General features: G+C 43.7%; 2 protein-coding genes across 2 annotated transcripts in view; one reads left to right on the top strand and one right to left on the bottom strand.

Moving 5' to 3' along the window:
* Window positions 1-1,051: 1,051 nt before the first annotated feature.
* Window positions 1,052-27,880, top strand: ATP1B1 (ATPase Na+/K+ transporting subunit beta 1). Its single transcript, XM_004027860.5, has 6 exons — window positions 1,052-2,071; window positions 6,534-6,662; window positions 20,052-20,207; window positions 22,395-22,579; window positions 25,185-25,265; window positions 26,467-27,880. The coding sequence occupies exons 1-6, from the start codon at window positions 1,975-1,977 to the stop codon at window positions 26,728-26,730; spliced, it is 912 nt and encodes a 303-aa protein (XP_004027909.1). The 5' UTR covers window positions 1,052-1,974; the 3' UTR covers window positions 26,731-27,880.
* The window catches only part of NME7 (NME/NM23 family member 7), a 233,283-nt gene continuing 232,985 nt past the window's right edge, over window positions 27,692-27,989 (bottom strand). The window contains exon 12 of the mRNA XM_019026417.4: window positions 27,692-27,978. Within this exon, the coding sequence (XP_018881962.1) occupies window positions 27,946-27,978 (33 nt within the window). The 3' untranslated portion in view covers window positions 27,692-27,945. The remainder of the gene's footprint in view (window positions 27,979-27,989) is intronic.

The following is a 27,989-nucleotide window of genomic DNA, read 5'->3' as shown; positions in this document are numbered from 1 at the left end:
AAACATTACAGGGGCTAAATGAGAGGTGGCTTCCTTTCTCAATAAGCTGTTCTCTCTCTCGGTTGCCCTTGACGGAGCCCTGCAGCCTCCCCCACTGGGGCTTGGTGGATAGGTGGTCGCTTCTCCCCCGAATTTCAGGAATGTTCAGGTTTGCACAGGTCCTGCAGGCGAGCTTGGAGAAGGATTAGAAAAATGCTCATTCTTAATCAGTTCGGGCTTGTCTTTATGCCAGCGAGGTTGACCTTGGAGACAGAAGGGTGGCCAGGACAAGGACAAGCATCCTGGTATTGGGGAATTCTCTGATATGGGGCTGGGACGTCAAGATGGGCCATGATGGCCCCTGGGGATAGGGCTTCTCTGCAGTGGAAGCAGAAGCATCCCGGTGTTTTCTGCTGTGTCACTGCCCTCAGAGGGATGTATAAAGCTGCTTGGGGGCTCATAGGAGAGGGATGAAACCAAGAGTTTGGCTTTCCAGCAACAGCGGACAAAGAGTGGGAAGGACTCCATGCCCCAGGTCTGCAACATCTTGCCCTATGCGCTAGGTTTTCCCAAAGGTCCTTTGGCTCCAAGAATTTTACAGCAGAACAAAGGGATCGATACCCCCAAGGGGGCATAAAAGCATGCCAATGAGAATACCCGCCGCCGACCGGGCACCAAGAAAGTCCTCGGTGGCTGGGTCACGTGCAGATATTGTTGCCTGGGGTCTAGACTGGCGTGAGTCTCAATTGGTTTCTACGGGACAACTCACTGCGGGCTACCCCTCCCGAGCCCTAGCTCCGGGCTACCGCCCTGGGTGGGTTTGGCAATTGTCCTGCTCGAGGTGGTTCAGGCCGCCCACAAGGGGCACAGCCGGGCAGTCAGGAACCGGGGCTGCCGGCTGGGCTGGCCTGAAAAGAAGAGGGAAGGGCCGGAACTGCAACCGCAGTGGCGGGGAGTGCGAGGGGGCGGCAGGTGCAGGAGCGGGAGGCGGGGCGGAGCTGGGCAGAGTCCTCGCCAGTCCGGCGTCCCGGAGTGACCTTCCCCCACCCCGCCAGCGCCCAGGAGGTGTGGACCCACAGCCCAGGGAGGCCGAAAGCGCGGGCGGGCAGGCAGGCGTGGAGGCTGGGCCAGGACTGCCGGGCTGGGGTCCTCGAGGTTCCGGGCGACCCAGGTGCGGATCCCCCAGCCACGGAAGGGGCGGTTCACGCCCAGCCGGGAGCTGGGAGGGGGCTGCGCGGCGCTGCCTGCGCGTCCCTCGCCGCTGCCCCCGGCTCCTCCTCGCCCCGCGCCCAACGCCCCGCGCCCAGCGTTCCAAGTGGCCCCTCTAGCCCCGGCGGCTCCTTTGTGCCGGCCCCGAGCCCGCCCTCTCGGGCCGAGTCCCTGCCCCTCGCGCCGGCGATTGGCCACCGGGCCGCTAGAGGGCGGGGCGCACGGCCGCCGGGGCGCGGTATATAGTAAAGGTAGGGCGGGCGCAGCCAATTCCTCGGCTCCTGGCGGGAGTGTCGGTGGCGCCCCGCAGTCCGCTTGTCCGTCCTTCCCTCTCTGACTCTCCTACCCCGGGCCTGTCTCTGCAGAGGTCAGGGGAGGCGGGGGCCCAGCACACGTCCCCAGTGGCAGCGGGAGCGGCAGCTGCGAGTTCGCGGAGCCCCCGACTCCCCCCAAGGGCTAGAGGAGCGCTCGGCGGACCAAAGAAAGCCTGCGAGCGGCTGCGCGCCCACCAATAGGTGCGGGGCTCGGAGCCGCGCAGCCTGCGCCGTCCCTCCCTCCGCCCCCGCCCCGCCGCCGCCGCCGCCGCCGCCGCCGCCGCCTCCCCCTCCTCCTGCTCCTGCCTTGGCTCCTCCGCTGCGCGTCTCGCACTCCGAGAGCCGCTGCGGCAGCGGCGCGTCCTGCCTGCAGAGAGCCAGGCCGGAGAAGCCGAGCGGCGCAGAGGACGCCAGGGCGCGCGCCGCAGCCACCCACCCTCCGGACCGCGGCAGCTGCTGACCCGCCATCGCCATGGCCCGCGGGAAAGCCAAGGAGGAGGGCAGTTGGAAGAAATTCATCTGGAACTCAGAGAAGAAGGAGTTTCTGGGCAGGACCGGTGGCAGTTGGTGTAAGTACGGGGTCCGCAGCTCCCGGCCGCCGCGTCTGATCTTTCCCGGGCGGCGCATCCCCTGCGCAGGGTCCGCGGCCGGTTCCGCACCCGCCGCGCTGGCCGGGGTGGCGGGGGCGAGGGTGGTGGACGCTGCTGGGTCGCGCCGGCCTGGGCTTGCAGTCCTGTGCGGAATGCGGAGTCCCCAGAGTGGGGCGCAGGGTCGGGGCTGGAACACGACAGGCGGAAGGTTATGCATATCGTAGCGATCTTGGCTTGGTAATTTGCAGTCTTTCCTACCGTGCATCGGTTGAGCCTTTTACTCCTGGGAATAGTCAGGCTCTGCGAGACTACATTTGTCTCTCCCATGTCCTGAGTCCTTAAAAAAAAATGAGATCTGGGGTCTTGAGAGAACATCGTGAGGTAATGGGATCTAATGCAGACGAGGTTGTGTGTTACAGCATCTTTCTTCTAGTCTAAATACGTATCTCAAAAGAGAGGAAAGAGAAGGGTGGAGAGGAATCCATCCACACTGTAGTGTTTCACAGCGATGGCTAAGGGTTTCCCTCCATGACCTCCCCTGGAGTCATCACCACCCAGAAATGGTTCAATAAGCTTCATTTCAGGACTCCGATTCTTAGCTTTGGCCCGAAACCTGGCAAAGTCTGGTTGTTTTCAAGGTCTACACAGACAGTTGTGGATCAGTCAGTAGGTTGGGTTCATTATGGTGAAGGGAATATGAACGCAGAGCAGCTGATCTTAAAATATTTTGTTCAGCCTGTTGCTTGGTTGGATAGACTTTTTTCCATCGAAAATTAGATTTCTTGTTTTCAGCCTCTCCGGAAAGGTGACTTTTTTTTTTTTTTTAAAAAAAAGGTCATTTTGAAGGGCAGAGTTGTAGGCGAATCTATGAGTCGTGACTGCGTGAGGGAAGGAGGGAGGGAACTCCCCCTGCTGCATCACTGCCCCCTCCTCCTCCAACATCATCATCATCATCATCATCATCATGACCATCACCACCAACACCACTGGCACCACCACTGCAGTCATTCAGGGAGTCCTGAACAGAGGCCGATTGGTGTTCCTGCTTGGGAGGATCTGAGGGAATCGGCAGGAGAATGAGTCAGGGAAATAGTGCTTAGCTGACATTTTGAAATGGAAGAAGCTGGAATATATGAATTTTTGTAAAGAAAAAAAATGCAGCCTGTGAGTCTCTCTTGATTGAAAATTAAAGGGTTAATAATGCATCACACTTCAAGGTTAGTCAAGGTGAAGCCTCTTTTCAAGGTGAAGCCTCTTTCCAAGGTGTTACTGGGAAGCATATGTATCCCTGAGCCATGGAAAATATAGTTCTTTAATGGCTTTTAGCTTTTGTTTTATATTTTATTTTGGGGAGACTTCTTCATTGAGATTATTGTCATAGTGTCTCAGGCATAAAGGTAGTTTCCTGTGTTTTACTGTGGAAAGGAAAACCTGAAGAACTGTGGGGTGTGTGTAGAATGAACAGCTCCCTGGCAACTCCTTGTAACTTGAGGGAGGCCTGGAAGGTGCACTGCGGTATGGGCACCCTTCTCCCCAGGTTAGCTGGGGCTTCCTTCTCTGGTGGTCTGACCCTGCTGCGTCACAGGGGCAGGGGCTGCATTGACTCTAGGCACATTGTGAAATTTGCCTTCTTGTCTTTTTCCCCTTAGTATAATATGTATCTTTCCTCGTTCCAGTTTCATGCTTCTCAGAATAATACTTGCTTTAGAGGGTAAGGCAGTATGGACTGACTCATTTTTAAGCCGACATTTAATGGGCAGCACCTCCATGAGAGAGAGAAAGAGAGACCGTGTGTGTCAATTTTTATGTCTTGGTATCCTATCCAGCAAGCTATCAGTATGCTGATTTGTGAATGTAGACCCCAGGACTGCTGTACTTGCCTCCTCTTCCCTTCCATGTTCCACGGTACAGGTGCTGGGCTAAAAATCCCCTTTTTGTTGTGTGCTAATATGTCTGCCCCTTTCTGGCAGTGTAAAAACTGTCAGAGCCTCTCTTAGGTAGAAAAGGCGGCAGCAATTACTGTCTCCTACGGAGAAAATGCCCCTTTTCCAGCACTGGGCCCAACATGGATGCCCTTGGGGCGAGGGCAGGATGCCCTTGGCTCGGTTTTGCTTATAGGTAGATTTTCACCAAGATGGACGCAGGAGACTCGCCTGTCACCTGCTGGAGAAATCACAGCATGCAAATCACTTTGTGCCTTCTACCTTTTTATTAGGTTAATACAGACATTGGTAGGTTTTATAGTTACAGCTAGGCCTGGATGCCTGCCTGTGACCTTTTGAAGGGTACACACTGTTTGTTTGTTCATTGGTTTGTTTTTCCAAAAAAACCTCTGTATTACTTTTTTTTAAAAGAAGAAAAATTGCGTGAAAGGGAGATGCCTCTGAAGCCTTTCAGCTCCCCTCACAGTGCCACCCCAGGTAGTTGGTGTGACTTATCTAGCCTTTTTTTTGGCTACTGGGGAGCCCCTGGTGGCCTGTGTCTGAGTGAGCCACTGCATAGGCCCCTCTAGTCCTGAGTGCTCCACTCTCTCCCAGTGACCTCACGGCAGTAACTAGGGAGATTTTATCAACTAACATCTCAGAGCAAAAAGGGAAAATTCCTCACTTTTCTTAGGATATCGTGTGGGCAGAATAGAAAGGCTGTCTGTTTCTGAGCTTAATCGGCGTACTTGCAAAATGACTTGTTTTTCCATTGTTCTTATTTGTATTTTAAACTGTAGCCTCAATTATGTACCCTCTTATGTTGTTAGAATTAGGCATCTGGAGTCCAGGGAATGAGTATAGAGATGTTTCTGTTGTTCGAAGGGGCACATGTAGGTAAGCTAAGAGCACCAAGATGAGGTGGGGGTGGGGGGCAACAAGAGGAAACTTGAATCAGGGCTACGATAGCTGTCTTGCTGACTGTTACACCAACTCTTGCACCTCTTAGGAGCATTCACTGGAAAAATTTTCCAGATCTCTTGACGTCACAGCGTTGCCATTTGCCTACTGCTGCTTGGATACAGAATGCAGCACTTAACCCTTGTCCTGCGGGGAGGGAGTGATTGAGTTGGGTGCTGTAGTTCTGGATTACACAACCTTTTCTTTCTTCCTTATCTTTGCTTCTGTCTTTGCTTTTTTCCTTGTTATTTGCTTTTGATAGAGGAGAAAAAGGATTATGATTAAGCATTTTGCTGTGGTTTTGTGTGTTTTGCTTGTTTTAACAGCTCTGTAGCCTGATTTCCCTTAACTGTTTAGTGCCTGATAGGAAAGTTGGGCTTTTAAATGTATGGACAGGGCAACAAGGCTAATTCCTGCAGTTGTGTACCCACTCCCTCCCTGGCCCCCTCCTACCACATATACTTCTTTTCAATAATACTGTTTTTCAGTGGCTTTTCCCCAAGTACCCTGGCATTTAATGCATGAGATCTGGACCTTTTTAGCAGTAACCTAAGGCTCCTTTGTGCAGTCGTGCTTCTGACTCGATAACCTTACAGTTCACTTGTTCCCTGTTTTGCATTCACATTGAGTTGTTTGGCTGGCACAGGGCTGCCAGGCAATGCCTAGTACAGCCTGTTACTATGAGGCTAATCAGGGAGATAATCCTTGTAAACCAGTAACTGATAGCCACCCTCATTCCCATCTATGTGTTGAGTCTTTTTTTTTTTTTTTTTTTTTTGCTTTTGCAGCTATTTCAGCCTCCATCCTGTTGTCTTGTTAACTATGGGAAAAAGAAAATGCAGCCCAGCAAGTCAGTCATTATTCTTGTTCCAGTTCCAGAAGATGGAATTAAAATGTGCTGGTCATTTTCACTATAGAATTTTCTTTTTTTCCCCTTGTCTTGTCCTCCAAGGGGAAAGAGTGTGCTTTGTTGATAATACAAACCAAAGGGAGAGTGATAGTAAAAAAAACAGGAGGATATCATCACTGGGTTTCCCAGCATTCATTGCTCTGCCATAGCAAAATAACCCTCAGGCATCTGAGCATTTGGAGAAACAGCAGAGCTTGGATTGTAGTATTTAAATGTCAAGGGATATGCAAGCAAAGAAAACATAGGTCTCTAAGGGAGTATACTGTCATATTTTAAATTCATTGCATAAGCATCCAAACATAGCTCTAGATTTTATTGGTGATCTTCATGATTTTTTTAAATAATTTTGAGAATAAAAAATATGGATACTTTTTTTAAAATTTAGGGAATAAAAAATATAAGGATCCTAGTTCTAGCTGAACATTCCTCCTACCCTTAACCACCTCCCATACACACTGCAAGGAGGGCTGCCCAGCCTCTTGATTTTCACCCTGTGTCAGTGGGGTGAGGTGCACTCTTGACGTTGGACAAGGAAGAAATCATGGGACCGGGGGAACCAGGAAGGAAGCTTGTTCATCCGTGGGAAGATTAAACTTTCATTCTGAGCATATGACTGCATCACAGCTTTTTGTTTCTGTTCTTCTTGCAGTTAAAATCCTTCTATTCTACGTAATATTTTATGGCTGCCTGGCTGGCATCTTCATCGGAACCATCCAAGTGATGCTGCTCACCATCAGTGAATTTAAGCCCACATATCAGGACCGAGTGGCCCCGCCAGGTAAAATCCACGTGAATAGCTTCATTTCCTTCAGAGATAGCATGGGTGTCACTTTTTCTATTGAGAAAAAATTCTTTGGAAAATTACTCTATAATATAGTTTTAAAGCAACCATGAAAAGGGAAAAGAGAAACTTCTCTTGGCTGCAGCCAGATGTCCTACCTGCATTGCAGGCAGAGCTCCCACGGGTTGCAGACATCTTATTTGCCCAGTTCTAGAGTGAGGGTGAAGAGTGCTGGTTCTTGGCCAGCCTGCTACCCACCAGCTATGTGACTGTGAACAGATTGAGTTCTGATGGGGGCCCCTGTCTTCCCATTTTTCATATTCTAGGGTTTGGTTAGTGGGATCCTTTCCAGATCTTTTCAACTCTAACAGACATTTTTTTACTTCTTGAGGGGGGGCTATGACTCAGATAAATCCTTTTAAAAAAGTCACTTGGGCTCCTGTTTTAAAAGGTGAACTTATTTTTAGAGATGATAAGAAGCTGTGGAATGGGCAGCTACTCACAGGGAGAGGAGCCATGACTTTAGGGGTCTATTGTCCCACCTGCTGTTAATTTGCAGTTTGAGCTTGAACAAAGTCACTCTTACTTCTCAATGTTTATACCCATTGATTTAATAAGCATCTCATTTGCCAGCTTTCTGGTCCCACTTTGTAGTTTAATTAACTGTCTCCTTTAGCTCTTAAAAACTTGAGTGAACAAAAAGATTATCAAAAGAAAATGCAAACTGCCACACGAGTCCCTGCTGTGACTTGGGTGCCATCAGTGTAGAGCTATGTGTGTCCACACCAGTCGTGAAAGGCCCACTGCCATCATGCCTGATGCTCATAGGACAAGGCAGTGGAATAGCCACAAACGTGAATTTACCATCTGGCTGTTGTAAAAATCATTGTCTGGAGGACCTAGAGAGAAAGTGTTGCATAACTTCCGGGCTGTCACTTACGAATGACCTTGAAGCTGCTGCTGAGGGGTGGCAATGACTTGTCCCTTCTCTGCTTTCCCTTGGCAAAGGTTTAGTAACAGCTGTATTTAGGTGACAATCTTCAGATGATCTACGTGGCCCTGAGCAGCCTAGATCAAGGGCCACTGCCTGCCACAGACTTTTCATGCGCACCTCCTTGAATGTGGGAAGGATTCACAGAGGAGGATCTTCAAAATACGGAGGTGGCAAGCATTGTCGTGTAGCCCTAAATCAAATAGTTCTCCACTGTAAGAAAAACTCAAAATTTGTATTTCCGGATAAATTTAGATCTGAGGGATTGGGGAAGTGGAAAAAAAAAATCACGTAAGTAAATAACATAACTTAAACCTGCTTAATAATCCAGTTTCCAGCAACTGTTTTCCACAAGAGGTGGGTCTGTGGAAAGGTCGAAGCAAGAATTCTGGAGTGTGCAGAGAAGCTGAAACATGTTTTACGTTGGGTTTGGTGATAGGGAAGCATTGTGTCTTTTCATGTCCTCTTCTGCTAGAACTTTTGTGGTACCATTAGTCGTAATTTTAATTGGTGCGGATATTTTGTTTTTGTTCTTTGTTATGCCATTTAAAAGTGATTCTTCCATCATGATGTGATTTTATAATTCTTTTTTTTTTTTGAGACAAGAGTTTTGCTCTGTCACCTAGGCTGGAGTGCAGTGGCGCAATCTTGGCTCACTGCAGTCTCCGCCTCTCAGGTTCAAGCGATTCTCCTGTCTCAGCCTCCCAAATAGCTGGGATTATAGGCATGCACCACCATGCCTGGCTAATTTTTGTATTTTTAGTAGAGACAAGGTTTCACCATGTTAGCCGGGCTGGTCTCGAACTCCTGACCTCAGGTGATCTACCCACTTCGGCCTCCCAAAGTGCTGGGAGGTGTGAGCATGAGCTACCATGCCTGGCCTGCTGCTGTTTTATAATTCTTATACTCAAAGCCAAATACGACTACAAAGTCAAATATTTTCTTCAGGAAATTTCCTAGATTAAAAAAAAAAAATGGTCATTGACTATATAAACTTTGAGGAGTCAGCCTTTAATAAAACTAAAAATTCTCTTTGTGCCCTTTGCAGAAAGGAAAATTTAACTTTGGAAAAGAAATAGCCAAAGTGCCCAACCTTGTAAGTAAGGACTTGGAAATGACCTTGCCTGTAAATCAACTGGCTGAAGTGCTCAGTCCTTTCCAACACCCTCTCACCGTGCCTCCCTTCCCTTCCTTCCATCCCCTTCCTAAAAGACATGTTCTTAGTACCTATATTTAGTGTGCTCACAGCAGTTGGACTGACCTGACAAACCCTGACTTCTCCAAAGGAATGCTGGTGGCTCATCTTGGAAAAATGCATTCCTGTCCTGTGGTCTGAGTCACAGGAAAAGTCCTCAGTCCTCCATCTTCCTTGTTCTTTGGCCTGGTAATTTCTGTCTCTTCTTTTCCTCATCCCTTCCCCCATCACCTTTCAGGAGAGTCTAGGCCAGGCCCCTCCTCTTCACCTGCCTTACCCTGTGGGGTTTTTCTGGGGCCTTTACCAAGGGACATGACATTCATATGAAAATGACAGTAACCTTGATCAGGCCAGGCCAGCAGAGTGCCGAACCTTGATCAGGCCAGGCCAGCAGAGTGCCGGCTGCCACAAAGTGCAGCTCTTGGGCCACCCCTTATGGCCCTGTGTTGCCTGAGGGATCCTAATTGGACCCTCCTTGGCATTTTTCAGAGTACGTGTTAGAAGTTTGTATTTTGCATAGGAAATAACTCCTTAAGTATGCAGACAAACAGTGTGTTTAAGAATACCCTGACAGTTTTTTGGCTTCACATTAGTATCTTTAAAGCCTCCATTTTCATGTTTAGTTAAAGAGGGAAAATTGTAAATTTGAGTTAGATACACCTAGTGGGTGTGAAAGTTTGCATATGATTTAAAGATATAAAGACTCACTAATAATATTATCAGCTGAATTTGAGGCATGAATGCAAATCCAGCCTGACTGGGTATTGACTGCCCTTTGTACACCGGAATACCTTGTAGTTGGGTGTCTTCTCAATAACGTGTGAATGTGGCCATATCAAGCAGTGGCAATTGTGCAGTGAGTGTATTTGGGCCTGTATGGCGATAATATTGGATAAACTAAGAGGCCAAACATGAAATCTGAGAGGAGAGACTAAACTACAGAATGGAAGTGAAATGTAAGAAAAAATGGTGAACGTGTACAGCTTCTTGGCCCTGAACAATCGTGGCCGTTTAATGCACATGATATTCCTTACAAAGTCGTGTTGCAGCCGGTGTGGTAGCTCATGCCTGTAATCCCAGCACTTTGAGAGACTGAGGCAGGAGGATCCTTTGAAGGCAGGGGTTCAAGACCAGCCTGGGCAACATAGCAAGACCCCATATCCACACACACAGAAAAAATTTTTTTAAGTCTCCTGTTAAAAAAAAGGGGTGGGTCCAGGGTGGGTCCAGGCGCCGTGACTCACGTCTGTAATCCCAGCACTTCCGAGGCAGGCGGATCATGAGGTCAGGAGATCGAGACCATTCTGGCTAACACAGTGAAACCCCGTCTCTACTAAAAAATACAAAAAATTAGCCTGTCGTAGTGGCGGGCACCTGTAGTCCCAGCTACTCGGAAGGCTGAGCCAGGAGAATGGCGTGAACCCAGGAGGCGGAGCTTGCAGTGAGCCAAAATTGTGCCATTGCACTCCAGCCTGGGTGACAGAGCGAAGACTCCATCTCAAAAAAAAAAAAAAAGAAAAAAAAGGGGGGTGGGGAATCATATGCTCTGTGAGAACTAAATGAGATGATAAACATATATAAAGCAAATAGTACTTTATGGTGGCAAAACCAATGGTATTAAGTGTAGGGTAGCTGTTGAGAGCAACTTCTGTTTTTTTCTTTTTTTTTTTTTCAAGAGGGAGTCTTCTTCTGTCGCCCAGGCTGGAGTGCAGTGGCATGATCTTGGCTCACTGCAACCTCTGCTTCCTGGGTTCAAGCGATTCTCCTGCCTCAGCCTCCCGAGTAGCTGGGGCTACAGGTGCACGCCACCATGCCCAGCTAATTTTTGTATTTTTAGTAGAGATGGGGTTTCACCATATTGGTCAGGTTGGTGTCAAACTCCTAACCTCTGGTGATCCACCCGCCTCAGCCTCCCAAAGTGCTGGGATTACAGGCGTGAGCCACCGCACCTGGTCCAGGGTTTTTATAGCCCTGTCTTTCTACTAGAAGCAGCAGTTTCTTCTTTTTGGACACTAAATTTCCAGATATGACAGGGATGCTTTGCACACTTAGATTTTCATGGAGTCAATAAAACCTTAGCTTTCCATGGAAATGTTTAAGAGACATTTGGGAAACATGTTTTTAAAAATTTTAAAGTGAATTTAAATGGCATTGTATTTGTTGTGCAGTCTCTCCCTTTAACAAACCCATGCTTGTTGGGTTAGCCCCTGCCAAGCTTTTCTCCAGAGGAGACCCCCTTAGGCAGTCCTGCAGTACTGCTCTGCAGCATCGCTTCTCATCTATTGATGCAGTTGGATCTGGGGAGAGACGCAGCAATTAGCTGTGCTGGAGAGGGCTGAGCAGGCACAGGCACGCACACCCACATGCATGCCCACGGACATGCAAGCCTGCACACACATGCATGCTCATGGATATACACACACACTCAGGCTTACCAAGCCCTAGCCCTGATTTGACCCTGCTTGCCTTGCTGCCTGCCCAGTGGTGTAATGGAAAAGTCTCTTCTTCACATCCGCCATTGCCCTTCCTCCACCTCAGGCTCACTTAGCAACAGTGGAGTGAAATGAAGGTCACTGTGTGTCAATTGGTGGGTCCGGGAGATTCCCAGCTGGCTTGCTTCCTGGTAGGCAGGTATGAATGTATGCTGCTGTTCTCTCTTTTAAGGTTGTGGGTGGTTGTTTGTTTAGCTCTGAAGTATAGACGGCTCAGTGCTAGCAGACACATTTTCAAAGGGTCATATTCTTGGCTTGTTGGTAACCAGAATTGGGCAGGAGAAGTGGGGTGGATGCAGACCAGCTGACCACACTGGCACCACCAGCAGTTTCAGTTTCATCTTGATTGTAAAGAGGAAATATCTAATCTTAAAATTCATTAGGGGCCTGGCGCAGTGGCTCATACCTGTATTCCCAGCACTTTGGGAGGCTGAGGCAGGCAGATCACCTGAGGTCAGGATTTTGAGACCAGCCTGGCCAACATGGTGAAACCCCATCTCTACTAAAAATACAAAACTTAGCTAGGCATGATGGCAGGCACCTCTAATCCCAGTTACTTGGGAGGCTGAGGCAGGAGAATCACTTGAACCCAGAAGGCAGACGTTGCAGTGAGCCAAGATCGTGCAACTGCACTCCAGCCTGGGCAACTAGAGCAAGACTCCATCTAAAAAAAAAAAACAACCAAAAACAAAACAAACAAAAAACCCATTAGGGTTCAAGTCATTATCATTCAATCTCAGCTTGATTAAGTAAAATTCCTGAGAAGTCATTATGTCAGTCTCAGAATACCTAATTTATCCCCCCCCCGCAAACTACCTCATACTTGTATTACTATCTCTCACTCACACTTCAAAGGAGAAATAAGGGGAAATTAGAAACATTTGGCTTCCTTATACTTTGGAGGGGTTGTTAGTGCAAAGTGCCAGTAAGGTGTTTCCAGTTAGAATACACTGCTTTGTAATCTCTCAGCTGACGCGATGTATCTGTATACACCCAGCTGTCTCTCACTTTCCCTCTCCTCCTCCCTTCCCACCCTCAAATGGATCCTGTCTACCTGGTCCCAGAATTTGTGGATGAGTTAGCATTGGTGGCAATTAGATTTCCAAAAGCTACTGCACAGCCTTATGACTTGGTAAAGGGTTTGTGGGGGGAACTCTGTTTGGCTTCAGCAACTCAACTACCCAGGTGGTGATTTCTTTATTTCTAAAGACAAGGGTACAACTAGTAAGTCATCTCTTGGGTACACAGGAAACCTAATGATTTACTTTAAAATGTTCTTGGAGCCACAGAAAAACAGATCTTACATTGTATGCCCATTGTATGATGAGTAAGCAGAACAGAGACCTGATAAGTAGGAAGGACCAGGTAACAAATCTGTGGGAGTGATGGTGGGGGGAAAAAAAAAGCTGGATTTGTGAAGCTTCATTTAAGGATTTTTTGCTGCATTCACCCAAGGGTCATAGAAAGTGGGGTGGAAAGAGCAGTAGCCTGACAGGTCCACTTCTACCATAAAATCTGATGGGGTTATTGGACTGGTTGCTCTTAACCGTTGGTCAGTGCTCTCATGCTAGTAATCTGATGACCAGCTGGTCTGTCGGATGCAGTCAAGACTAGTGAGAAGCTGGGGAGATGAAGGGAACAGGGATGTATCATCCAGCTTTTTCCCACATACGTGCATGAGTAGATCTTATCAAATGTCATGTCGAATGCAGTGTCTTGTTTCAGGATATTACTTAACAAATGTTATGTTTTATATCTAGATAAGTCAAATATACTATATGTACTTGCTCTTCAGTTTGGCCTTGAGCATAATTAATGTAAAATACTAGGATTTATCTATTTGTTTATGTTATTCTTTTATAAAAGTGGCACCTTTCCTTTATTGTATTGAGAATAAGCACAATTATGAGCTATACAAAATACCAAGGATTTGCCCCTATGGAATATGCATTTTTAAAGATAGGTCAACTGAACTAAATAACTCCCTGCTTGCCTGAAAGTGAATATACAGCCACAGGAAGAAGAGGATGGATCAGAGAAGAGCCTAAATCAGAGTTCATGGCATTTAGCTTAGACAGGAGGAATGATTTCTTTACCCTGAGTGTTGGTAAACATCCAGATTGGCTGTAGAGACAGTCCGGGGATTCAGTTTTCTAAGACTTTGTAAAGGGAGCAGATTCTGAGTGTCGGAGGGTGTGAATGTGACCCTGCCTGCAGGCAGGGAGATTTATTCCTTGCTAATCTCAGAGCCTGAGTCTGGGAGCTGGAGGCAGAAGGTGAGTCAAAGGTGGCTAGTTTCCAGAAAGTGCAAAGGCGCCTTTTTTCTGTGCCTCTCCCCTTACTTTGCTAGGTAAGTTGATACCAACCCACAGATGTAAAACAAAAATAAACAAACAAAATCCAGAAATATCTTAGGTCCTACAGGGTGGCACTTAAAGGAGAAATTTATATCTCATATATGTGCGTATGCATACATATGTGTGTGTTTATGTGTACATATACGTGTGAGTATGTATGAATTCATACCTATTTTTTTTTAAATTGGAAATTACTTTTCAACTCGGAATGTATAGGAGACACATGATTTGTGCATGGCTACATTTAAAAGCATTTCTTTGCTTCCTGTGCCCTTCTCAGTCATATGGGTACCTTCCTGGAGGTTTCCATGGGAAATGATTCCTATTTAGAGATTTGATCTAGTGATTCATCAGATGTATTAAATGACAGGTGCAAGCAGCTGTGCATTTGAATAACTTACAAGGTTGAAATGGCTACATTCTAGTTGAAATACTTTAAACTCACATGTAGATTGAGAAATGATGAACTTGCTACATTATAAACCTAAAGAAACAAAATCCTTTCCCTCAAGCCTTTTCCCCCTTGTGCTATCAACACTTACTAAAGCTGAACATGGAGGATCTTCCTTATTTCTCAAGAGATGGGGACCAAAGACAGGTAAATGTGTCTTTGAAAAGCAAGTGGGAAGCCAGAAGTTTTTTTTAAATCTAAATCTTATGTAAAGTTGAAATACTCATTGAAAACCAAATATTAAAATTTTACATACCCAGATTATGATTTCTGCCTCTTCAAGTGGCTTTATTAATTAATGATGTATAGCTTAAGGCAAATGATCCTATCAGAACAAAGCTGTCTCTAGAGCTCAGGGTGGTTAATGTAAATTCAAGTTTAGAAGACTGGAGAGGGAAAAGGTTAGATTTGTTTCCTGGAATGTAACTTGAAATTGCGTGCCAGCGATTGGGTGTTTTGCTGTCTTTGGCTCTCTGGGAGTTACCACTGCAAACAGAGCTCATCCTTGTCCAGAGTCATAACTAGCAACTTTAAGAAGTGGGCAGTAGAAGGAGGGGCATGATGGGAGAAAGCGTCTGGTCTAGTGTGAAATATGACTCATGAGAACTCCAGTCAGCAAGGTGGGATTTGTGCAGCCCTTGGAGAATGTCATGGTTGGAGAATTTGGGTGTGGCCTCAAAATGCAGATGCTCTTTAGGATGGCGTTATGTTCCAATAACCCATTGTAAGTCAAAAATATTGTGAGTCAAAAATGCATTTACTAACCCTGCTAAACCCACTGTGAAGCTGAAAAAATCGTAAGGCAAACATTGTAAGTTGGGAACTGTCTGTAATAATTACCAAATCCAATCCCATTGCTTTCTATCTCTTCTTAACAGTCTGATAATTCTAAAGTAAATGATTTAAAGGATTTGGACATCCTTTCAAAGGTCTTTCATCTTTCTCTTGTGAGTATCTAGTTGCTTTAGAGAAATAACTTGAGAAGAGGAATTTTTCTAATGTTTGGAGAAGACCTCATCAAAAACTGTCCTAATTAAGACTATCCAGAACAGAACAGACCCGGGGGCTGATCTGTGGTAATTTCCAGGAGAAGTTTTCAGGCCATCAGGCTTCGGATAAAGAAAAGAGAGGAGGCAGAGATAGTGGGTGATGGAGTGAGAGACCTTGTGGAAATGTGAGGAAAGAGAGCAGAAGAGCTACTAAGGAGGCAGCGGCCACTTGACTGTGGCGTGGCCTCCTGGACATTTGTTTATGTAGTAAGCATGTGTGAACTGATTGCATGACCTAAACCCAGACCATCTGTTTTTTTACTGGAAATGACGTTTGGATCAAAAGCTCTGTATCTTAAAAGGATGGTCATTAAGGCTTATGTTAGTTACCACCGTCTAAGACCCCTCAGACTCCAGAGGGAAACATGAGCTCACAAAACAGAGTAAGACATGACTGAGCTTTCTGGGGTTTATCTGTCATTCCTCGGCTCCTTCTACCAAGGTTCTCTGTTACTTAAAATGGAAAGGACAGGGCAGAGGCTTTGGCCTAGGATCTAATCCAGCTGGGCAAGTCACAGGGTTCTAAGACTCCGTGCTTAGCTGTCTATGTTTCACCCCTTGCTTTCTTGTTTTCACTAGTTTCTGATGCTTCTATAAGAGCAAAGTCAAGATTCTTCAAGCAGCCTGCGTCTATGTTTCCCTCACAAAGTAATTATAAACTTGACTGGCTTAGATCATGAGCTATGCTTACTGAAAAATTTGGGCTTTCAGGTTGAGAGGGATGTGATTCCATTACTTGGTTTTCATTATTTCTTATTTGCCCCGTCTAGAGAGACATGAGGCCAATTGTGTATATAACTCTCTTCTGGGCCAGTAGTACCACTTCATGTAACAGTAATACCTATTATTTTCACAAATGTGATCTTAGATTTTTTTTTTCTTTCTCTTTTTCTTTTCTTTTTTTTTTTTTTTTTTGAGACAGAGTCTCGCTCTGTTGCCCAGGCTGGAGTGTAGTGGTGCTGTCTCAGCTCACTGCAACCTCTGCCTCTTGGGCTCAAGCGATTCTCGTGCCTCAGCCTCCCAAGTAGCTGGGATTACAGGCATGTGCTACTATGCCTGGCTAATTTTGTGTTTTTAGTAGAGATGGGGTTTCACCATGTTGGCTAGGCTGGTCTGGAACTCCTGGCCTTAAGTGATCCACCCAACTCATCCTCCCAAAGTTCTGGGATTACAGGCATTAGCCACCATTCCCGGCCATATCCTAGATGATTAACAACAGAGGCACTTACAAGAAAGATTTGTCATAGTCTGTGAGTAAACATGAACTTAGTTTTGGTCATAGCCCCTAGGCTCCTGGGGAATGCACTAGCCTTATCATTTTGTTAGTAAAGAGCCCAGAGGACTGAGTGAGAGTTGCTGATGTTTTGAGTCTGACACATGTCCCCTGGTCACTTTTAATAGTGGAGACCGTGGACTTGACATCGTGAAGGAATGAAAAGCGCCCAGCATAATACCTCCTCCTGTTCTTACTCTCCTTTTTTTGTGTGGGAGAATCTGAGAAATGGCATCACTATTCCTCATACTCATATCAAAGTAATGGAACCTTGAGCAGCCACTGGAAGAGAGAATGCAGGCAGCCAGAAAGTGAGAGGCAAACCACTGGAGAGGCTCACTGAAGCCAGGCCAGGGAGAACAAGGATGTTTGTGACACTTGCTTCGCAATCCAGGTTTTACCATGTTTACTCTCAACATGACCTTCTAAGGTCACTCCTCCTTTCAGCTTGTTAGGTGAGACTCTCCAAATCTCAGTATCAGGCTTGTTTATATTTTGGCTTTTGCTGCATCCCGCCCTCTGCTGATGGACCACAGCTTGCATAATTGTTGTTTATCACACCAATGTCCCTATGGTCCCCTGGCTGTGGTTCTTCCCCCGACCTTCCCTGAAGGTCAGATGAGATCCCTCCTTGGTTTCTGACATTTGATCTCCTTCAGTTGTCTAGCCATCCACCACCCTCCTGCCTTGTCTTTCCCAAGCCTGGAAACACTGTTTAACCTTGTGTGCATAGGTGCATTTCTGTTCCTGACTCCCAAACATCACACAGAATACTTGGAGGAGGTTCCTGCGGACCTCCTGCCTGAGCGATGCACAGGCATTTGTCTCTCTCTCTGGCTGCCTATGCACTGGCTCTTCTGGTGGCCTCTCAGCATGACCGTCCCTCAAGGCTCCATTCTCTCCTGACTCCAGGATTCTCCCATTCTGAATTTTGTTGAGCCTCTGGCTTTGGGTCTGCTGGTGTACTTCCCCCAGGTCCAGGCAAGTCACCTTGACTTAAGTGTCTTATTTACAACTCAAACCAGGAGTGACCCTCCCTACCCGACTTCCCCATTTCACTGGGTAACTCTGTTTACCATTGCTGTCTCAAGCATTAACTATCTGTGGAAGCTTCTGCTCACCTTTATTTTTGCAGGTATCTCTTCTCTTTACAATACTGCTGTTTTGCACCATAAATGATCACAATGCCAATTTTAACATAGAAAAAGATTGTTCAGGGTATATTTAAATTGCTTTAGAAATACTAAAAATTATGGCTTGTAGGCATTTTTACAAAATTTTAAACTGTAATCTGTGTTTATTTTAAACTGAAGATTTTTATGAGCAAATTCTGCTACTTCCCCTTTGATTCATTTCTATCACTGTTGAAATTTTTGTCCCCCAGAATTCTTCAGGTTCTACATCATCCTTTTCAGGATGATTTTTTTTTTTTTTTTTTTTAATTGCGATAGGGTCTTGCTAGGTTGCCTGGGCTGGTCTTGAACTCCTGGGCTCAAGCGATCCTTCCATCTTGGCCTCCCAAAGTGCTGTGATTACAGGCATGAGCCACTGCACCTGGCCTGAAGATGATTGTTAATGTCCTTAAGTCCTTTGCCCTGGGCACCCCTGTGCCTTGCTCCATTGATTACTTGTCTTCCTCTCTATCCCTTCCATTCCTCTAGGGAACTACATGTGTGAAAAAGCATATCTATACAACCCCCTGAGCCCACCTCATTATGTAACCACTTTTAAAGCATCCTCAGTCACCAGAAAGAATAGCATTTAGTCGAGCCTTACTGATGCCTGCTTCTCAAGCCCTACAAATGGTGCTGCACTCTAGTTATCACTTCCACATTCATTAACGTCGTTGTCTTCATATCTGAGTCACTGTTGCCACTCTCAGATTATAATTCCCTAGAGAAGCAGTTCTAAGCCAAGGGTGTTTAAAGATCTTTTCGTACTTATTAAACAGATTCTCATATCTCTTTCTTAGAGGTTAGGATTTTGTAGGTCTGGAGGGGAGTCTCTGAGACTGCATGTTTGACAAGCCCCTAAATGATAGTGACATAGGTGCTTTCCTGACCTGCTGGGAAGTGGGGGTGGGAAGCCAGGGTAGAGTCACTTATCAAGGATAGTGATGATGTGCCCCCTTATGGGCCCCACACAGAGAGGGGAGATCTGGGAGTGAGGAGTAGAATCAAGTTGCCAGATTTAATAAATAAAAATACAGGGTGCCCACTTAAGTTTGAATTTCAGTTAAACTATCTCTCTCTCTCTCTATATATATATTTATATATATCTCTATCTATCTATCTTTCTATCTATCTATCTACCTATCTATATATATAGATTTTTTTTTTTTTGAGATAGAGTTTCACTCTGTCACCCAGACTGGAGTGCAGTGGCACGATCTTGGCTCACTGCAACCTCCACCTCCCGGGTTCCAGTGATTCTCCTGCCTCAGCCTCCTGAGTAGCTGGAATTACAGGTGTGTGTCACCATGCCTGGCTAATTTTTGTATTTTTAGTAGAGACGGAGTTTCACCATATTGGCCAGGCTGGTCTCAAACTCTGGATCTGAGGTGATCCACCCATCTTGGCCTCCCGAAGTGTTGGGATTATAGGCGTGAGTCACCATGCCCGGCCTCAGATAAACAATTTTTAAATGTAAGTGTGTCCCACATAGCATTTGGGACATACTTATATTTTTTTTAAAAAATGTTCTTTGCTTATCTAAAATTCAAATGTAACCAGGCATCTTTTATTTGGCAGTCCTACAATAAAATGCAGTTGTGATGGACTTTTCCAACCATTGCTCCTGAGTAGTGCTGTGTAGTGTGGTTCACATACCCATCTAGGAAGTCTCATGAAGGCAGAGGCTTTTGGATATTAAAGAATGTAACAGAGTTTTAGAGAGTGCAAACCCAAGGCATATGGACTTTGAATTTTATCTGACCGGCACTGACATGCTGAGACTTTCAGATTGGAAAGCATTTGTGGTTACTGTATGTATGTCCCAAATTCTTCCCGTTTAGGTTAAAAGATCCAAAGAAATATCTTGGTTAGGTAGGCTTGAGTCTAGAGAATTTGGAATGGTTATACATTTACTGACAATAAGGATTATAAAAGAAGACCTCTGTGTCCAAGGCTTACATGTAATTAGGGAGGGTAAAGCCACCTGCACACAATGCTAGCTAGCAGGGTATTTTAAAAAACTGTGCACGTTGGGGTACTAGAAACATAATGGGCTTTGGAGTACAGCACACCTGGGTTGGAATTTTGGTTCTATCACTTTCTGTGCAGCCTTGGCCCAGGTAGTTAATCTTTCAGTGCAAGCAGTGTTGTCATTCATAAAATGGAGGTGATGCCTACCATGAAGTGTTGCTATGGAAATTAACTGATCTGTGATATTAAAGCATAGTCATTGGTACTTGGGGTTACCTAATCTAAATGCCAGAGGAGTGATTTAACAAGGGAGGCAAGACCCTTTCTTTTTAGCCAAGTGGAGTTAGCAAAGTATGTTTTGTATGTGGAAAGTCTACTTTTGAATTGTCTTCGTTTCTGCCTTCCAACTAATGATTTTCTCTCTGCCTGGTCTAGGATTAACACAGATTCCTCAGATCCAGAAGACTGAAATTTCCTTTCGTCCTAATGATCCCAAGAGCTATGAGGCATATGTACTGAACATAGTTAGGTTCCTGGAAAAGTACAAAGATTCAGCCCAGAGGGATGACATGATTTTTGAAGATTGTGGCGGTAAGTAGACTCATTGTAGATGTTTGTGGCTAGTTTTCTTTCTCTTTAACTCTTATTTCCCACTTCTATTTTTTGTTTAATGATCGAGAGATAATCCTGAAATAATGAAAGATTGAACTCTGGCCATATTTGGACACTTTTTTAAAAAAAAGCAGGAAGACACAATGAAAAACAGTACAGCCTCAAGTATGACTGTTTTCTGCATTGGAAAGGTGTCTTACTTTAAAACACTCCTAGGTACTATTTTTTACTATTCAGACCCAAGACAGCAATTCCGGTTTTCTTTCTCTTACATCCGTTGAAAAGTACAGCTACTTATTTCCTTATCTTCCCCCAAAAAGTTCTCCCTATAGAAGAGTGCACAGGGCCTTCTCTCATCAGAAAGACCTTTTGGTGTGATTAGCTATCGCTGCACTGGCATTCATGAAGGAGGATGTATGGTCAGGGTATACTTTTATTGATCCTGGTTGGGATAGATAATGAAATATGTGTTAGGCAGCTGATCCTTTTGGATAAGGAAAGGACTTATGAAGGGTAAAGAGAGGCTGTTAGTTTCATTAAGTCATTGACATGAATACATGTCCTCACTCTTACTACCTGGACTGTGAATTTTCCAGTCCATGTTCTCATTCTTTCCACAAAAAAATACTCTCGCTGGGTGCAGTGGCTCATGCCTGTAATCCTTGCACTTTGGGAGGCTGAGGAGGGAGGATTGCTTGAGCCTAGGAGTTCGAGACCAACCTGGGCAACACAGTGAGACCCCATCTCTACAAAAAATAAGACAAGTTAGCTGGGTGTGGTGGTGTGTGCCTGTGGTTCCAGCTACTTGAGAGGCTGAAGTGAGAGGATCACTTGAGCCTGGGAGGTCGAGGCTGCAATAAGCCATGATCACGCCACAGCACTCCAGCCTGGGCACCAGTGTGAGACCCTGTCTCAAAAACGTTAAAAACAAACAAACAAACATAAAACATCTCTCTGAGTTTTACTAGGTAATATCATCCCTTCTGATTCAATTCAAGCATTTACCAACTCCAGTTCTTTATAAGGCAGGCTGTGGCTTGGTCAGAGTATGGGGCGAATTGCCATTTTAAGTTATTTTGGAAATATTTAGTAACTTAAAAGAACATTTTCAGTGTGAATTTTTCTCATTAGAATTTAAATGAGGTTTTCATCTTACTTTGCAGTAATTAAAAGGCCTGAGGGATAATCAGGGTGAATCACTTCAAGGAGATAGTGTAAATTCAGACTCTTCGCTATTTGAAGGGAAAATAGTTCATTTGTGAATTTAAAAACTATACATAAATTATGGTATTTGCATTATTTTCCTCCAGCATGCTATACATTAACTTTGAATTCTATATTCACTTGGTCTTTTTCTGGCTTTTATATGAGGATTGAATTAAAAATGCCAGAATAAAATTTCTCAGTCCAGCAAATGCTTAATGCATAGCTTTAAAAGGCAGAAACTCAAATCAAAAAAGCCTGGGCAACACAGCAAGACCCCAGTCTCTGCAAAATTAAAAAAAACTAGCCACAGGGTGGCACACGCCTGTAGTCCCAGCTACTCAGGATGCTGAGGTGGGAGGATCTTTAGAGCCCAGGAGGTTGAGGCTGCCTTGGGCCATGATCATGCTGCCGCACTCCAACCTAGGCCACGGAGTGAGACCCTGTCTCAAAAAAACCCTTAAGTGGTGGTTGAAAAGGAAAATACCAGTTCCTTTTTAAAAATTCTGACCAAAAAAAACACCTAGTTCTGAAAATTATTGACAGTCCTTTTGTATTCTGATTATAATATCCCTGTTACTGAGCTAAGCCAGTGTTGACAGTGTGAATGATGCTACTCATGCAGTGTGATCCGTCTCCTTTCAGTCTTCTAAATAGCTGAGTAATCCATTATTTAAAAGAAGGGAAATATTGCCAGAGACTAAATATTACGTGCTGATCAAGTACTATGAAGCTTTGGTGTGGGGCCATATACCAGCTATTCCTTTTGGTAAAATATCTTTTAATATGAGTGAAGAGGTGAGAGATGGTTTTCCTGGAGATCTTGCTTAATTCAGATCATGCATTAAATGCAGAATAGCATACTCTCAGAATAGGTAACTATGACAAGGAAGACAGTTTCTTTTTCTTAGAACTGCTAAGGGAATTGCTGGTACAATATAAAAGTTGTGTTTTTATTTTTAGATATGCCCAGTGAACCGAAAGAACGAGGAGACTTTAATCATGAACGAGGAGAGCGAAAGGTCTGCAGATTCAAGCTCGAATGGCTGGGAAATTGCTCTGGATTAAATGATGAAACTTATGGCTACAAAGAGGGCAAACCATGCATTATTATAAAGCTCAACCGAGTTCTAGGCTTCAAACCTAAGGCAAGTAATATTTTAAATGATAGAATTTAGATGAGTCATTTACACTAAGTACTTAATTGATCTGAGAAGACAATGTAAGATAGTTTTAAAGTATATTCAGTGCTGACTTTGAAACCTAGCCAGTAGAGTAACACCAAAAACTTCTGTATCCACCCTGCAATTCTTGTAGTTAGGACATTAATCTCATTTTCTAAAGTTAAAGGAGTTTTGAGAGGCAAAGCTGCATTCTGAAGTGAGTCTGTGGCCCTTTTCTTAATACTCCTGCTCAGTATCCAGATAACAGTTTCTATAACATAAACTCTTTAAAAAAGTAAAAATGGAAAAATATATTTTTTCCCTGGTGGTCTAGTGGTTAGAGGGAAAAAAAAAGTTTTTTTATTTTTTACTTCATAAAGAATGGATTAAAAAAAAAATTTTTAACCCACTTGCATGTATAGTCCGGTTTTGGTCCTCTGGAAGCCACAAGAACATTTCAAAAAAATTGATAATCTGAAAAAATATTTTTTCTGAATTTTATTGCGAAAGTAGAAGTTTAACATCATCTAGGCTGAACTTTGCTAGCCATGCTGTTGGCTTTTTGTATTACTGCAACTTATAATGGATAAACATTACTCTGGATCACTGAAAAATGAGCAAATTGCCATTGCTCACCATTTGGTGAGATTATATTCTCCATAAGAATGGAAAATTTATCGTTGTTGTCTGCTTTTGTAAAGCTGGTCATTTCATCCTCTCCTCCAGATCATGAATTAATGCTGTCCTTTCCCCTTAAGCCTGGCTTCTTCTGGCAGGTTTCCCCCTAATCACCCGTATATGAGCGTTGGCATTATGAGTGTTGTTTCTAATTTTGATAGAAATTGACTGCAGTATATTGAGTTATGTGAACAAACTCATTTCATTTCTGAAATCTGGCACTTTTGTTCATTAATTTTCTATTGATTGCTATTAATTTATTTCTACAATGCTTGTTACCCATGAATAATATTTTCAAAAGAAAATCAACATAGAGATAAAAAGTTTTGTTAACTGAAGGATGCATCAAAGTTCCTTTATTGCCATCAGAGGCAAAAATGAGTAGGTGGGGATGGATGGTTGCCTGGCTGGCTAGTTTGATGGATTGCTGGCAGAAATTAATGTACCTCTCAAAAGGATTTTAAGCTTCTTTCCACATAGACAGGATATAATGGAAGAAAAACGGTGAGAACCATTATGCCAAAATGTATTTGATATTCATATTGCTAGGGAATACTTCACTGAGATCAATCAGCTATTTAGCAGCAAAAGAAATTGTTGTGGCATGGCCAAGAGAAGACTCATCCCATACTTTCTGAGTACCTTGCTTTTGACATTACTCATCGTAGACATTGAATGACATTTGGACCCCACAGAGGCAGTCTAGTCTATTGTGATTGATTTCTTCCCACATCTTTAGAGTTACTTGGTTCAGTGATAAATTCAGCTACTCTGTCTTTTCAGTCCTTTTTTTCTTTTTTCTTTGGTCTCTACTTGGTTATCCATTGCCACTGCCTAATTCATGACCTCCACCCAAATCTCCAACTATTTTGGAGTTATTTTTGTCAGAGATCAGAGTATCCCAGCATCTCACTATCCTCACCATTGGAGGATAGATTCTGGCAACTTCTTAGTGAGCATTTTCTCTACATATTTTTAAAGACAAGTACATTGCTGGCAGAAACGTCCCAAAGAGTCAAATCTAGACGATCATTTTCTTGCATCCAAAACAGAGTAGTACCAAAATAGTAGTTCCTTCCTGATGTGGAACTAATATTTTATCTGACTTTGATTAGACTATGTATGTGTTACATCTCACATCAAGACTCACTTGCTGTGCTGATCTGAGTAAGCAAGTGACTGTCTTCCAGCGATGTATGTTCATCACACTTCTGAGATAGATTTGAGCCATGGGTGTAGAAGAGGAGGCTCTGGATATTTCATGACAGCAGTAATTTTCAGACTGTCCTCTGGGTCCCTTCAGTGGATTCACCCCTTCAAGACCACCCTTCCTCTTAGGACAGTGACACCTCTACCTTTTTTACATATTGGACTTTTCCTAAGAAAATTGCAAAGAAACGCTCCTTAAATGGCAGTCTCCCCGACTGGAGATTAAAACAACAAAAAAGGAAAGCCTACTTGAAGTCATGCTTGAGGGAAAAGGATGACATTATTTATTCATGACTCAGGAGGAAAGCCCACGCTTTATAAAAACAGAAATGTCAATCATCTTTCTCATGTAATCTAATCTTAGCAAATAACAAGCATTATATTTTGGGTTGACTTAGTTTTCAGTGTCTTTAAGCAAAGCTTATAATGGGCTACTATTAAAAGTTCCATTTAGTACTGGGTTGCATCACAGCTTAATTGTAGTCGTTATAAACTTGGGCACTTATTTTCATTTCAACAGAATCACAAACATGACCTTAAATTGGTTAGGGGAGTCATTCATTCTGCTGTCCTGATGTCTTTTGTTATTTTGGTTGACTTACTGTGACCAGTGTGTACTTGTTTGGACTACGGAGTAGTTTTATTTTTCAGAAACTTAAGAAATCATTTACAATCTACTGATCATAATGGGTTTTATTTTTAGCCTCCCAAGAATGAGTCCTTGGAGACTTACCCAGTGATGAAGTATAACCCAAATGTCCTTCCCGTTCAGTGCACTGGCAAGGTAAAGACAAATTTAGGGTTACTGGGGTGGTGGAAGGGTAGGCAGAGGAAGAGGGGAGAATGAAGAAGACTGTTTAAGTGACAGGTAAAATTTTAATAGAAGAAATAAGAAACATTGCTTTCAAGTATAAGTCTCAGTGAGATGAATTGTAGCTATACTAGGTAAAACTTTTTAAAAGAACAGAAAGATGTAATCAGAATAAGACTGATGTCAGTTTCTCCATTGGCATAAGAAACTCAAATATCTGAATTTAATACATTGGGATATTTGCTTATCAGAACTGAGAGGTGAATTAGCCCACAGAAGTACTTCTTTCTGGCCCACAGCATGTATTAAAAATTTGGGGCCAACATTAAAAAAAATTAATGTCACATAAAAATTTGTGGTTTGGGCTTCTCTTTTAAAAATATTGAAATATCGCCTGGTGCACAGTGGCTCACGCCTGTAATCCTAGCACTTTGGGAGGCCGAGATGGGCAGATAATGAGGTTAAGAGTTTGAGACCAGCCTGGCCAACATGGTGAAACCCCGTCTCTACGACACATACAAAAATTAGCTGGGCGTGGCAGCGCGCGCCTGTAATCCCAGCTACTCGAGGACCTGAGGCAGGAGAATCGCTTGAACCCGGGAGGCGGAGGTTGCAGTGAGCTGAGATCACGCCATTGCACTCCAGCCTGGGGACAGAGCAAGACTGTCTATCTCAAAAAAAAAAAAAAAAAAAAAAAATTGAAAGACTAAGGTAACAATTAGTGCATGTTTCCTTTGGATCCAAAAACTAATGGACAGTTTAGAGAGAAAGGCAGAACAAAGAAAGGGAGTTCCCAGACAGTGCTAGCACCAAGAAAGGAAATGGAGATTGATTTCTCAACAAGAAAATGAGAGGCAAGTAGTAAACTTTGGAGATAATATCACTAGAAAGATCATTTACGGGGCCAGCAGCAAGGTGTTTCTGCCTTTCAATGTTGGCCTTGTTTCTAGGAGGCTTGAAGAATGCTTATTTGGCATTTGACTCAGCTTCCTCATCCATTTGCACGTTGAGAATAGTCTCTTATGACCATTTCTCAAGGCTGCAGTGGAATAGACTGAGTAGATGTTTCCTCTCAGTAGTTTGCAAACTACTGTGTAGATTGAGTCTTGTTTTTGAGTACACATAGTGATGCATGATGTGAGCCATTAAAATTTCATTTCATTCTGGATTTCAGCGAGATGAAGATAAGGATAAAGTTGGAAATGTGGAGTATTTTGGACTGGGCAACTCCCCTGGTTTTCCTCTGCAGTATTATCCCTACTATGGCAAACTCCTCCAGCCCAAATACCTGCAGCCCCTGCTGGCCGTACAGTTCACCAATCTTACCATGGACACTGAAATTCGCATAGAGTGTAAGGCGTACGGTGAGAACATTGGGTACAGTGAGAAAGACCGTTTTCAGGGACGTTTTGATGTAAAAATTGAAGTTAAGAGCTGATCACAAGCACAAATCTTTCCCACTAGCCATTTAATAAGTTAAAAAAAGATACAAAAACAAAAACCTACTAGTCTTGAACAAACTGTCATACGTATGGGACCTACACTTAATCTATATGCTTTACACTAGCTTTCTGCATTTAATAGGTTAGAATGTAAATTAAAGTGTAGCAATAGCAACAAAATATTTATTCTACTGTAAATGACAAAAGAAAAAGAAAAATTGAGCCTTGGGACGTGCCCATTTTTACTGTAAATTATGATTCCATAACTGACTTGTAGTAAGCAGTGTTTCTGGCCCCTAAGTATTGCTGCCTTGTGTATTTTATTTAGTGTACAGTACTACAGGTGCATACTCTGGTCATTTTTCAAGCCATGTTTTATCGTATCTGTTTTCTACTTTATGTGAGCAAGGTTTGCTGTCCAAGGTGTAAATATTCAACGGGAATAAAACTGGCATGGTACTTTTTTTTTTTTGGCTCTTTCAAAGGTAATGGCCCATCGATGAGCATTTTTAACATACTCCATAGTCTTTTCCTGTGGTGTTAGGTCTTTATTTTTATTTTTTTCCTGGGGGCTGGGGTGGGGGTTTGTCATGGGGGAACTGCCCTTTAAATTTTAAGTGACACTACAGAAAAACACAAAAAGGTGATGGGTTGTGTTATGCTTGTATTGAATGCTGTCTTGACATCTCTTGCCTTGTCCTCCGGTATGTTCTAAAGCTGTGTCTGAGATCTGGATCTGCCCATCACTTTGGCTAGTGACAGGGCTAATTAATTTGCTTTATACATTTTCTTTTACTTTCCTTTTTTCCTTTCTGGAGGCATCACATGCTGGTGCTGTGTCTTTATGAATGTTTTAACCATTTTCATGGTGGAAGAATTTTATATTTATGCAGTTGTACAATTTTATTATTTTTTTCTGCAAGAAAAAGTGTAATGTATGAAATAAACCAAAGTCACTTGTTTGAAAATAAATCTTTATTTTGAACTTTATAAAAAGCAATGCAGTACCCCATAGACTGGTGTTAAATGTTGTCTACAGTGCAAAATCCATGTTCTAACATATGTAATAATTGCCAGGAGTACAGTGCTCTTGTTGATCTTGTATTCAGTCAGGTTAAAACAATGGACAATAAAAGAATGAACACATTCCTCGTGTGTGATTCACTCTTGTCTAAATGTCCCAACCTGTGACTTCTTTACTTTCCACACCACTAATTATCCAAGATCTTGAAGAAGTATTGAACCTGAAACGGAG

Source organism: Gorilla gorilla, chromosome 1 (assembly GCF_029281585.2).
Source record: "Gorilla gorilla gorilla isolate KB3781 chromosome 1, NHGRI_mGorGor1-v2.1_pri, whole genome shotgun sequence".
In the NCBI taxonomy this organism is placed as follows: Eukaryota; Metazoa; Chordata; class Mammalia; order Primates; family Hominidae; genus Gorilla; species Gorilla gorilla.
Note: the sequence above shows the minus strand (reverse complement) of the source record. Positions and strands in the feature narration are given on the sequence as shown.